The sequence below is a fragment of the Bos indicus x Bos taurus genome, chromosome 10 (genome assembly GCF_003369695.1).
Source record: "Bos indicus x Bos taurus breed Angus x Brahman F1 hybrid chromosome 10, Bos_hybrid_MaternalHap_v2.0, whole genome shotgun sequence".
Classification (NCBI taxonomy): domain Eukaryota; kingdom Metazoa; phylum Chordata; class Mammalia; order Artiodactyla; family Bovidae; genus Bos; species Bos indicus x Bos taurus.
In genome coordinates, this window is record NC_040085.1 from 22832862 (window position 1) to 22846447 (window position 13586).

The 13586-nt window shown below is 42.5% G+C and overlaps 1 protein-coding gene across 5 annotated transcripts in view; it reads right to left on the reverse strand.

Annotated features, from left to right (window-relative positions):
• Positions 1 to 13586, reverse strand: part of RYR3 (ryanodine receptor 3) — a 557802-nt gene that overhangs the window by 207757 nt on the left and 336459 nt on the right. For all 5 annotated transcript variants that reach the window (XM_027553458.1, XM_027553456.1, XM_027553457.1 and 2 more), the window contains 5 exons: positions 12049 to 12265; positions 6493 to 6597; positions 4719 to 4822; positions 3166 to 3249; positions 1231 to 1390 (listed from right to left, as the gene is read on the reverse strand). In XM_027553458.1, the coding sequence (XP_027409259.1) occupies positions 1231 to 1390; positions 3166 to 3249; positions 4719 to 4822; positions 6493 to 6597; positions 12049 to 12265 (670 nt within the window). The remainder of the gene's footprint in view (positions 1 to 1230; positions 1391 to 3165; positions 3250 to 4718; positions 4823 to 6492; positions 6598 to 12048; positions 12266 to 13586) is intronic.

Consider the following 13586-nt stretch of genomic DNA (forward strand, 5'->3'; position numbering starts at 1 on the left):
TCTGCCAGCTCTTCTCCCAGTGCCTTAATATTTACCAGTGAACATATTTGCCACTTCAGGATTAAATGAGTACAAATGGAAAATTTGTACTAACATTCAAAGCCAGCAGTAAAAATCACATTTTAATAATGCCAGCCCTTGAATAAAATGAAGTGTCATGAAATTAGTTAGACTTCTCCATTCCCAAGGCGAGGCAGATGGGGGTTTGCGTAACTATTCCCCGATGAAAGATCATGCGTGATTTAAACTGCTATGGCCTCCTCACAACAGATCCTTCACAGAGAGGCATCTCTGCTCACAGAGAAACATTTGAAAAGATGGCAGAGCCACGGTGGGGCTGTTGCCCTGTAATAATAGCACGTATTTGGATGAGTCCTTTTCCGGTCCTTAGTGGGGACTAAGAAGACGACAATGACAATGGCAGTGATAAGTTGTTATAATCTGACATGCTGTTTTGAATTCGCCACTCCCTTCCCTGCCACGGTTTCCTAGTTGTCATCTTCTTGATTCCAGACATGTGCAGGTTGAGAGGCTCAGGAATGAATGAGCACGTGTGCACACAGCTATCTGTGAACTTCCCTGATCCTGAGCCTTCCTGAGATGAGGCAGTTATTTCAGAGTGAGAGGTGCAGCAGGTGGGTTAGCACTGAATCATGGTTCTGAACGCCACCTAACTTCTTGCTGGGCTCTCATGCTGCCTTTGGATGAGCCAAGAACTCTGCCTGGGAATTCTGGCCCCGTGGACTGAAGTAAGGGGACACAGGCTTATCGTTGGGCTGGTCTGCCCCTCTCCTGGGATGGTTTCCCCTTCAGTGGTACATACTTGGGACCACTCCAAAAATATTGCTGAGCTGTGATGTTGATTCATGTGAACCTTACATTGGCCTTGGAGAGTGAGTGAAAGCTCAGCTTTCCATGGGACAAGCAGCAAGACAGGGAATAAGAGAAGATGCAGCCAGAGGCCATATACACAAGGCAACCTGATCACAAGTGTATCGGACTAACAAATGAAACGTAAGCCTATGCACTGCTGGAGTTAATGTCAACATGACCATCGTGAATTCCATTCAGCCCCATGATTCTATTAACAATGAATGTGCTGAGGGATGAGCAACAGACTGCAAAGGCAACCTCCATCTTCCAATCTAATACCCACCAAAGCAAAATGCCTTTTTGATAGATGATCACATCTCCTGGCTTCTCCATCAGGCCTGACCCAGCATCTCTCACCTGTTGAATGCCATAGGTCCATCCTTGTTTTATTCTGTCTTTTGCCCAGACATTGTGTGCATTTTCTGCAAGCTTATCCACTAAAACTTCTTGAGGAGGTAACAGCTTCACATCAGACAAATCCAAAGGGGCTGGCTTATAGCCATTGGACATCATGTAGCTACAAGTAAATACAAAATATATATTTTGAACAGAACTGTAAATCTTTCCCATTTCGGATTTTTGACCAATAGCACAGGGTCAGAATACTAGAAAGATAAGGCTACAGTCACAGGTTCTATGTGTTTTCCAGATGGCTCAGTGGCAAAGAATCCGCCTGCAATGCAGGAGACAAGGGTTCAGTCTCTGGGTCAGGAAGATCCCCTGGAGGAGGAAATGGCAACCCACTCCAGTATTCTTACCTGGAGAATCCTGTGGACAGAGGAACTTGGTGGGCTACAATCCATGGGATCACAAAGAATTGGACATGACTGAGCAACTGAGCATGCAAGCACAGGTTCTCCCCTTGGCAGAATGAATAGCTCAGTTTGATTTCAAGTTTTCGGATGTGGCCCTTAATTCATCAACCTAAACCCATCCTTATTTCTCAGTGTGCAAACCATGGGCACACTCAGTATAATTCAGCATCACCAAAGCTCCTTTGCCTCACTTCACAAACACAAAGGTTATGATACACAGGGCAAGGACGCGACCTTGAGCCAAATGATTTCTTATAAAGCAGCAGAATATGATTGCTCAGTTTTAGAAAACTAAACTTTCACTTTGAGAATTAAAAAAAAATCATAGCATTAGAGAGTTTGTGAAATGACCTTCATGGTTTGCTGTCCAGTCCAGGAATCACAGCCACAGTTGTCTGTAATTTGCTAGATAACGTGAGGATGGGAAAAGCTCAGCAGGAGCCCAGGGAGATGCATCGTGTGAACGGAAAGAAGCATGTGGAGTGACTCACAGGAGAGCAACTGACCATAGTCATGTGGGAACGTGAGTCCAGAGGCACTCAACGACCCCAAGGCCACTGACTGCTCAGATCAGGGCCAGAACCTAAATCTGACAACTTGCAGACCGGAGCTACTCCACCCAAGAACCTCAGAGCAGTAGGGGATGCTACTGTAGCACCATGCCGTCCCTCACTCACCCTCTAGGGATGCCTGACCTTGGGCAGGGCCACCATGTGCTGAGCACTGAGCACTGAGCACAGCCACCCCTCCAGCTGCTGCCTCTCACACGTGTGGCTCCTGGCCCTAGGAGCTGCCTCTGAGAGTGGAGCTTGGCAGCCTGGGGTTTCACAGGGAGGAAGGGGAAGATAAGCATTCGATTAGAGCTGGCACTGCCTTGGCTCTCAAATCATCATGACACCTGCGTGTGAATGTGTGTACCCCCAAGGCTGGCACATGTGTGGATGAGCAAGCGAGCTAGGGGATGTGCCAGCAAGCCCATATCTGAGAGTGTGAGAACACATGACGAGTGAATGTACGGATGAGAGGGAGAGAAGGATACGTGCAGATTTAGGGGCCAAATTAAATCTTGGCAGAGAGGCCCATTTCTGCAAGATTTACAAGGCTGGCCCAATGCCAGAGGAGTGAATCTTTGCTGTGGCTACCGACCATATTCAAGTTCTCGTGCCAATTGCTATTCTTATAGACCATGACAGCTTATCCTTCTGAGTGCCGCATCTTCTGGCTCAAAACTAACAATAGTAGATAGTAGTGTGGGTCCAGGCAGAAGGAGTAAAAAGAGAGGAGGCCTGGAAACCCTGTACTTCAGCTGGTTTCTGCTTGGGGTTTGAGTGCAGTCTAGGCACCTGGAGGAACTGCCTGACCTGGTGCTGGAAGTATCTGGGGCAGTTCCCTGCCTCTGTGCGTGGACCTCCTGTCCTCCCAGTTTAAACATTAAGACCGAAGCATTAAAGTTGCCAACCATTAAAAGATCACCTACTTTTTGGGCAATTTGACCTTCTTGAGATCGTCCTCAGCAGCTGGGTTAACATGAGCAATGTGGCACCCCAGGGCCAGGAGAGTTCTGTGATGTAGTGGACAGAGAAAACACAGGTCAATGGCAAGGTAGAGTTCAGTGAGAGCCCCCACCTCCATCAGAAGTGAAAAAACAGACGATATTCACTCATTAGACCAGAGGTTGCCAAACTTTTCTTAGAGGTGAGATAGGAAATGGTGTAGGCTTTGTGGTCCTTAGGTCTCTGTTACAGTTACTCACCTCTGCCACTGCAGAGGGGAAACAGTCATAAACGATATGCAAGACAATATGAAGAGCCTACCTTTGTTACAATAAACATTTTTTTTTTAACCAAAATAGGTGGCTGGTTAGATAAGCTTGTGGATCTTAGTTTGCCAACTCCTGAATGCATAGCATAAAAATGCAACAAAAAGTTTGTTCATTCTAGGAGACCTTTTCTAGTTTATGACTCTGCATTAGGATTATATCCTGATTCTCTGATTCCAGAGGACAGATGGGACCCTAATAGCAAACCCAGAAGTCAGCAAGCATTTCCTGGGTGCTCCCTGCACACAGTGTCTTGAGCTGTGCTGGACACCACGAGGTACCAAAGCCTCACCCTTGAGGAGGGTCGCTGTGATGGAAGACATTTCACATGGGTTCCTGTGAGACAAGGCATCACTATGCCAGCAAACCTGAAGTTAAAAAGTTCTGTACTGACAAGGAGCGAACAGAGAAATACTAGGCAGAGCTCACAGGTAACAAGTACAAAGGGATTGAAGAAGGGAGACATAGACTTGGGCTAAAAAAATAATGAAGATCTGAATCAATGTTGAAACTGTGGGTGGGATCATAGAGAAGCTAAAAGTTATTTTTAAGTTGAATGTTAGTTAATTAAACTATGTTTTCCCATTGATTTTTTAGAAATGCTGTATCCTTATTTTTTAATGTTCAGCATCTCATTTAACCATTACAACAATTATGAAAAGATAAGAACTATTACTATCTTCACTTTGTAGATGAGAGAACAGAGACTTAGGTTAAGTTGTCCAATTTCAATATGACCTAGAATCTACTGTATATCTTATCTTCTTTTCTTAGTGATACATGAACTAAAAGAGGCAACTCCCCTGGAGAAGCAAAGGCAGCCCACTCCAGTATTCTTGCCTGGGAAATCCCATGGACAGAGGAGCATGGCGGGCTATGGTCCATGGGATCCCAGAGCTGGACATGACTTAGCAACTAAACAACAAAAGAGGCAATCAGTCTTTGGCAAGTTTCTCTTCCTTTTTTCTGCCTACATTTTCCTTGTCCCTGGCAAATAGCAAATGGTCTCTAAAGAACTATATATGCTAAATAACAACAGTGGATGTATTACTGACTATGCTAAACCCTTTTGTGGCATGAATAATCCCCATTCCTGCTAATTTGTCAGACTGCATCATGTTTTCGAGGCAAGAGACAACAGGTTTGTAGTTTAGTTATAAGGCATTAAATCATCTGCTCACTGTTTAATCCAGATTCAATTAAACACTCACTTTAAGGTTTCAGTTGACATTTGTAGGTTATAATTCTTCTCAGTTTCGGGCAGCTTTGAAAACTCAACAAGGCAGGGGTGTTGTCTTTTATTGTCATCCCGTATCTAGGTGACAACATAAGAAAGAATATAATTTTAAGTTTTCACAACCAGCACTGCCTGGGGAAACAGAAAAGGACACACTTTAAGACATGGCCCAGGCAATTCGTGTCGGGCAGAACAACGACAGCTATTTGCTGATAGACAAATAGACAGTCTTCTCTCTAGTAAGTGACACATGCAGTCCCCGAGCTGCTGGTGGCTTGCGTTCTGTGCACTGGTTCTAGTCAAGTGTTTGCATTCAGAACATACTTTCCCCGAGAAGCAATTTTATTCATGGCAACCATGCTCCTGCCTGTCCCAGATTTGTAGAACCCTGGTGCCACTGCAGGGTAGCATTCTTCAGAACATAAAGGACTACAGACTCTGGACCAGCACTGTCTGATGGAAACACAGAATCAGCCACCGATGGGAACTACATTTGCAATTTCAAATTTCCTAGGAACCACATGAGAAAAGCAAAACAACAACAACAGAAACTCCACCCCCTGCCCCAAACCAAAACAAAAAAACCCCAAAGAAAACAAAACAAAAAACCCCAAAAAGCAAAAGCCAAAACCAGGTGAAATGAATTCTAATAATGTATTTTACTTAACTTAATACACTCAAAACATTAGCATTTTAACAAATAATTAAGAAATTATTTCTGAGCCATTTTATATTGGCTTTTCATAGAAAGTCTTAAAAAGCCACCGTGTACTTTCTATTTACAGCACATGTCAATTCAGGCTAGTCACATTTTAAGTGCTTAGGAGCCACATGTGGCCCACAGCTATTGTATTAAACAGTGCAGATCCAGACAGTAACTCACTCATTCATTCGTTCGTTTATTTCACAAACACTTGCTGAATGTCCACGAGGTGGTGGGCTGTGGGCTAGACCTTAGGAGTTCCATGGTGAGCTGGGACAGGATACAGTCTTATGGGCAGTAATACAATCATCAAAGAATTAAGTGCTGAATTGCAACTGTGATTACAAGAGCATTTAGCAGAGAGGGGGTCACATATAAAGAGAATATTTATGAGCTGTATCAATATATAACTGCTGGGGTGCAGGGACCCTTTAAGTAACTAAGCTGGATGGTACATAATTTGAGAGTGTCAGGCTCATAGGAAGCTTTAGAATCATGGATCCTTCTGCCTTTGGACATGACCTTACACAATTCACAGAAGAAAGTCCATTTACATCCTCTTTGAACAAGGTTCTCTAGTGAAAGAGATTTCTTAACCTCCTCCGAGTATCCATGAATCTTAGTGATACATCTGAAAACCACAATAAACAAATTCTGATTCACAACAATGAATCAGCCTCTTTTCACCAGCCATGCAGAGAGGACAGCTTTTTCCAAAGAGAAATAAGATGTGAGGGCGCTCGAGGAGGAGATGAGGGATGACCACACTCGATATTCCCTGAAGAAAACACCCAGCATTTGGGAGTAAGGAGGAGGCCAACTGCATGGTCAGCCTGTGCAGAGCCTGTCTCCCTGGCACACCTAACCACAGTTCAACAAACTTCTGAGCAAGGCTGCTGGACACAGTGAGAGCTGGATGGGACTCAGTAAGAAGTAGGTTTGGGCTCGTGAGGTTTTTGTTTTTTATCATTTGAGTCTTTGAAGAACTCTTCCAGGTAAAAGGCTACCCAACCCTCCACTCTAGCCAGGTCACTCAAACACATACCTTGCCAAAAGTCCAGCCAAGCTCTATTTTATTCATTCCCCAAAGCTCATGGATGTTTTCAGCCAGCCTGTCTCGTATTTTCTCTAGATGAGGTGGTAAAACAACCTAAAAGGAAACAACAAATGAGAAGTCAGAACTATGAGAATCAATTTTATTAAGATCTCATCATTAAGTCTAGGCAGATCAGACACCCCAGTTGAATTCACTACATGTCACTAAAGGAAATCAACCCTGAATATTCATTGCAAGGACCGATGCTGAAGCTGAAGTTCCAGTACTTTGGCCACTTGATGTGAAGCGCCAACTCATTGGAAAAGACCTGGGAAAGATTGAGGGAAAGAGAGGAAGGTGGTGACAGAGGATGAGATGGTTGGATGGCATTCCCGACTCAGTGGACATGAGTTCGAGCAGAGACTGGGAGATGGTGAAGGTCAGGGAAGCCTGGGGTGCTGCAGTTCATGGGGTCACAGAGTTGGACACAACTTAGCAACTGAACAACATGTCAGTCAAGAGGGGCTGTTTCTATAGACTCCTTCCTCTCTTGGCTTCCTCTGGACCATCTCTCCCTTTCCATCTCTCCCTATGCTCTCTTCTTGAGAGATCTCATCCATCCGCAGGTCACGCCTGACCATCCAGCCTCCATTCATGGTCTCTCTTGCAGTTCAGATACACTATTCCAACTGCCTGCAGGATTTTTCCACCAAAGTGAACTCAGTATGTTGCTCAAGGTGGAATTCATTATTTTCCCTTTAAATTTTTTTTCTTATTTTTAGCTTCTCTTTTTGGTTGAATGAATGTGTCCACAATTGCCTTAAACCTGAAAGTCATCTCAGTGTCTTTTGTCTTGGCATTATACTCCCACTTTCATCCCCCCACCAACCACAACTAATCAGTCACAAAATCCAACATGCTTATTTCCTAAACATATTTTTGAAGGTTCCCCTCCTTCACATCACTCAACCTTGATATTTTCTACCTGGACCATTACTACCTGGACCATTACAAGACCATTCACAATTGGTCTCGCCAACTCCCACCAATCTATTTTTCACACTGTGACCAGAGTGATGAGCTGACAATAATACAACTACATCAAAACACTCTCCTCTTGAGCATCCCCAAGTATGCCTTGACTCTCCTAAGACACAGACTAGATGTATTAATCAAGAATATAGTGCTATTCTTCAGCCCTCTCATCACAGTCCTCCCAAAACACATCCTTTCCAAATCTCCTGAAATTCTCCCCAAAAGGTCACACTGTCTCACAGTTCTGTGCCCTTAAATATGCAACCTTTACTCTTATTAGTACTCCCTGTAATACACATAATATGTATACTCTCCCTGCCTCCACACCATATGACAAATGACAAAGACTCTCTCCTTGGCCCAATCTCTAGATGGGTGCTTCTGAGCTATTTTTCTCTAGGCTCAATCCTGGGCCTTGTCTTCAGGATTCCAGTTTTAGCAAGAATCTTGCTAATTCAGTTTACTGACCCACACCCTTGATATCTGATCACCCACCATGTCTGAACAAATTTATTCATCCCCAATCCTTCCCTAGGTGATATCAGATCACTCAGACCTGCCTTCAGTGAGAGAATTGTTAGGTCAGTTTAGTAAGAATCCATCCCAACCCCAATGTTCTACTAACTACTTTTGCATCACTGACATGCCCGCCCCCCACCCCCACCCCCACCTTGCTCCTTGGCTGTAAATCTCCACTTGTCTGTGTTGTATTCAGAACTGACCCCAGCTCTATAATGGAGTTCTCTTTCCTCTATTGCAAGAGCTTCTAAGTAAGATCAGGAGAAGGCAACGGCACCCTACTCCAGTACTCCTGCCTGGAAAATCCCATGGACGGAGGAGCCTGGTGCGCTGCAGTCCATGGGGTCACTAGGAGTCGGACACGACTGAGTGACTTCACTTTCACTTTTCACTTTTATGCATTGGAGAAGGAAATAGCAACCCACTCCAGTGGCTGGATTTTAGCAAGATTCTTGCTAAAACTGGAGAATCCCAGGGATGGGGGAGCCTGGTGGGCTGCCGTCTATGGGGTCGCACAGAGTCAGACATGACTGACGCGACTTAGCAGCAGCAGCTAAGTAAGATCTGTTTATACCTCTTTAACTGCTACCCAGATCTGGTTTTAATACAAGTTCAGTTCAGTTTAGTCGCTCAGTCGTGTCTGACTCTTTGTAATCCCATGGACTGCAGCACGCCAGGCTTCCCTGTCCATCACCGACTCCCGGAGTTTACCCAAACGCATGTCCATTGAGTCGGTGATGCCATCCAACTGTCTCATCCTCTGTTGTCCCCTTCTCCTCTTGCCTTCAATCTTTGCCAGCATCAGGGTCTTTTCAAATAAGTCAGCTCTTCACATCAGGTGGCCAAAGGATTGGAGTTTCAGCTGCAACATCAGTCCTTCCAATGAATACTCAGGACTGGTCTCCTTTAGGATGGACTGGTTGGATCTTCTTGCAGTCCAAGGGACTCTCAAGAGTCTTCTCCAACACCACAGTTCAAAAGAATCAATTCTTCAGCACTCAGCTTTCTTAATAGACCAACTCTCACATCCATACATGACTGCTGGAAAAACCATAGCTTTGACTAGATGGACATTGGTTGGCAAAGTAATGTCTCTTCTTTTCAATATGCTGTCTAGGTTGGTCATAACTTTTCTTCCAAGGAGCAAGCGTCTTTTAATTTCATGGCTGCGTCACCATCTGCAGTGATTTTGGAGCCCCAAAAATAAAGTCTGTCACTGTTTACCCATCTATTTGCCATGAAGTGATGGGACCAGATGCCATGATCTTCGTTTTCTGAATATTGAGCTTTAAGCCAACTTTTCCACTCTCCTCTTTCACTTTCATCAAGAAGCTCTTTAGTTATTCTTCACTTTCTGCCATAAGGGTAGTGTCATCTGCATATCTGAGGTTATTGATAATATGGCAATCTTGATTCCAGCTTGTTCTTCATCTAGCCCAGCATTTCTCATGATGTACTCTGCATGTAAGTTAAATAATCAGGGGGACAAATACAGTCTTGACGTACTCCTTTCCTGATTTCGAACCAGTCTGTTGTTCTATGTCCAGTTCTAACTGTTGCTTCTTGACCTGCATACAGATTTCTCAAGAGGCAGGTAAGGTGGTCTGGTATTCCCATCTCTTTCAGAATTTTCCACAGTTTGTTGTGATCCACACAGTCAAAGGCTTTGGTGTATCAATAAAGCAGAAGTAGATGTTTTTCTGGAACTCTCTTGCTTTTTTGGTGATCCAGCAGATGTTGGCAATTTGATCTCTGGTTCCTCTGCCTTTTCTAAATCCAGCCAGAACATTTGGAAGTTCATGGTTCACGTATTTTTGAAGCCTGGCTTGGAGAATTTTGAGCATTACTTAACTAGAATGTGAGATGAGTGCAATTGTGCAGTAATTTCAGCATTCTTTGGCATTGCCTTTCTTTGGGATTGGAATGAAAACCGACCTTTTCCAGTCCTGTGGCCACTCCTGAGTTTTCCACATTTGTTGGCATACTGAGTGCAGCACTTTCACAGCATCATCTTTTAAGATTTGAAATAGCTCAATTGGAATTCCATCATCTCCACTAGCTTTGTTCAGAGTGATGCTTCCTAAGGCCCACTTGACTTCACATTCCAGGATGTCTGGCTCTAGGTCAGTGATCATACCATTGTGATTATCTGGGTCATGAAGATCTTTTTGTATAGTTCTTCTGTGTATTCTTGCCACCTCTTAATCTCTTCTGCTTCTGTTAGGTCCATACCATTTCTGTCCTTTATTGTGCCCATCTTTGCATGAAATATTCCCTTGGTATCTATAATTGTCTTGAAGAGATCTCTAGTCTTTCCCATTCTATTGTTTTCCTCTATTTCTCTGCACTGATTACTGAGGAAGGCTTTCTTATCTTTCCTTGCTATTCTTTGGAACTCTGCATTCAAATGAGTATATCTTTCCTTTTCTCCTTTGCCTTTCACTTCTCTTCTTTTCACAGCTATTTGTAAGGTTAATAGAGTTTTGCCAAGAGAACTCACTGATCATAGCAAACACCCTCTTCCAACAACACAACAGAAGACTCTACACATGGATATCACCAGATGGTCAATACCGAAATTAGAGTGATTATATTCTTTGCAGCCCAAAATGGAGAAACTCTATACAGTCATCAAAAACAAGACCAGAAGCTGACTGTGGCTCAGATCATGAATGCCTTGTTGGAAAATTCAGACTTAATTTGAAGAAAGTAGGGAAAACCACTAGACCATTCAGGTATGACCTAAATCAAATCCCTTATGATTATACACTGGAAGTGAGAATAGATTCAAGAGATTAGATCTGATAGACAGAGTGCCCCAAGAACTATGGATGGAGGTTCGTGACACTGTACAAGAGGCAGCGATCAAGACCATCTCCAGAAAAAAGAAATACAGAAAGGCAAAATGGTTGTCTGAAGAGACCTTACAAATAGCTGTGAAAAGAAGAGAAGCTAAAGGTTTTAATACAAACTCCCCCAATATTTATCCTTCTGTTGTTAGCTCAGTGTCTCAGTGTCTTCCCCAGGACCTTCAGGGAAAGTTTCTCTATGTTTTCCCGGCACTTTGCTCCTCTCCCACAGAGGTCACAAACTGGGGACTCAAGTTCTCTTTTCTCCCCCTTATTTTCTCTAATTGACTACTACTACAGTAACAACAATAAACAATTATTACCATTTTCATTTATTAGTTGACAGTTCATAAGAAGTGCGAATGTTCATATAAAAATTCAGATTTCTAATATCTCCTGACCAGTTGGAAGACTCTAACTTTGTCTTGACACTTTTACTTGGCGATTGTAAGCCAGAGCTAAAAAATCGCCACCTGCTTCAGGAGGGCCTGCACCCTTGACCTGCTTCCCTTTTGTGTCACCTCCCTGGCTCTAGTATGACTATTAGTGTTTCCATTATTTACAGAATTCCCAATTATGTTTGAGGAGGGGAGCTCATAGAGAATTTTTTGTTTGTTTTTTTAGAAAAAGTATACCAAGTCAGTGATATACAAGGAGACTACAGAGAAAAGTAGCAATAAAATATTTAAGCTATGTATGAAAGGCACTATTTGACTTTTGACTAAAGACAGTCTTTTAAAAAACCGACTTATTATTGAAAAGTCAAACTTAAGTGGCATGATGTTTTGATAAGGAGCAAAATTGGAAAAACTATTAGCAAACATGACTACTGTATTTGGGTTTTACTGGTTAAATAAGATAATCTGTTTAAATTAAGTGTTCCTTAGTCAATCACAGCCTGAAAGTCAGACTTAAAAAAAAAATTACACGTGTGCTTTTTTTTTTCCCTTATCTCTTCAACTTGGTTGAGAATTCCCAGAGAATCTTGAGACATACTTCAATTGCCGCATATGGTGGAAATGTAAAGAATAATGGTTGTTCACATATCATGACAATGCTACAAAATGTATGATAAGAATAGTTCAATGGTGAAGAAGCAAGGAGGATTTAACCCTATTACATTATCTCCATGGGATGCCTCCTGTTGGCAACCTGAACCTACCTGACTGGTATCTATGGGGCATGGGATGAAAGATGCTTGGGAGAGGAACTGGGTGGTACCCAACAGATCTCGAATTCCTTCAGCATCACGTTTATACTCTTTGACAGGCTCCAATCTCATCTTTTCTTTTGGAAGTAAGGCTTCATAGCAAGGGGCATAGCCAGAGGGAGGCAGGAACTTAAATTCTCCATGACGTCCACCCAGCAGGAAACGGACTCTGTGTTATTTGGAGAGACCAGGAAGAGAGAGGTTAAAAAATAATATGCCAGCCTAAATAAGTGAAAGTTAAAGATTAGCTCCCCCCATCCAAATTATTTTTTTGGGAAGTGAATGATGTCAGATTCATCACAGTGAACACCCTAAAGTACACATCACAGTGAACACCCTAAATTGGAGATAAAGGCAAGTATCAGTTCATACTGCCCACAATTCTCAATTGACCACGTCAGCTAAGTGAAATGAAGATACATTAAAAATGAAGATACATTAAAACTACTAGATTTTTTCCTTTTTCTTAATTAGAGTATAATTGCTTTACAATGGTGTGCTAGTTTCTGCTGCACAATGAAGTGAATCCGCTACATGTATACATATATCCCCTTTCTCTTGGGCCTCCCTCCCACCCACTCCTATCCCACCCCCCCAGGTCATCACAGAGCACTGAAAACAACCCAATCAAAACATGGGCAGAAGATCTAAATGGACAGTTCTCCAAAGAAGACATGTAGATGGCCAAGAGGCACAGGAAAAGATGCTCATCACGGCCAGTTATTGGAGAAATACAAATCAAAACTACAATGAGGTACCACCTCACACTCATCAAAATAGCCATCATCAAAAAAGTCTACAAACAATAAAGGCTGGAGAGGGTGTGGAGAAAAGGGAACCCTCCCACACTGTTGGTGGGAATGTAAATTGATACAGTCACTATGGAGAAGAGTATGGAGGCACTTAAAAAAGTAAAAATAGAAGTATCATATGATCCAGAAATCCCACTCCTGGGCATATATACCTTGAGAAAACCATAATTCAAAAAGACATACACTCAATGTTCATTGCAGCACTATTTACAATAGCCAAGACATAGAAGCAACCTAAACGCCTATTGACAGATAAATGGATAAAGAAGATATGACTTATATACAATGGAATATTACTCAGCCATAAAAAGGAATGAAACTGTGTCATTTGTAGAGATGTGGATAGACCTAGAATCTGTCATACAGAGTGAAGTGAGTCGGAAAGAAAAAAAAAATCATATATTAAAATCACTAGATTTTACAAAATCAAGTTCATCCTTACCCTAGTTGGAGAATCATTACTATAGATATCATTAATATAGATATTATTACTATAGTTTGAAAAGAGTAACAGTGATAATGCCAGATTCCGGAAAGATCACATTGAAACAACAGTAGAGAACTTCAAGTCTTTTTACTTGAGAGAGATTACTCACACAACAACGAAAGAAAACATGCTATAAATATTTGGGGAAAATAGGAAATTCCTAGTTTAAGGTGCAAAAAGATCAAGTAACA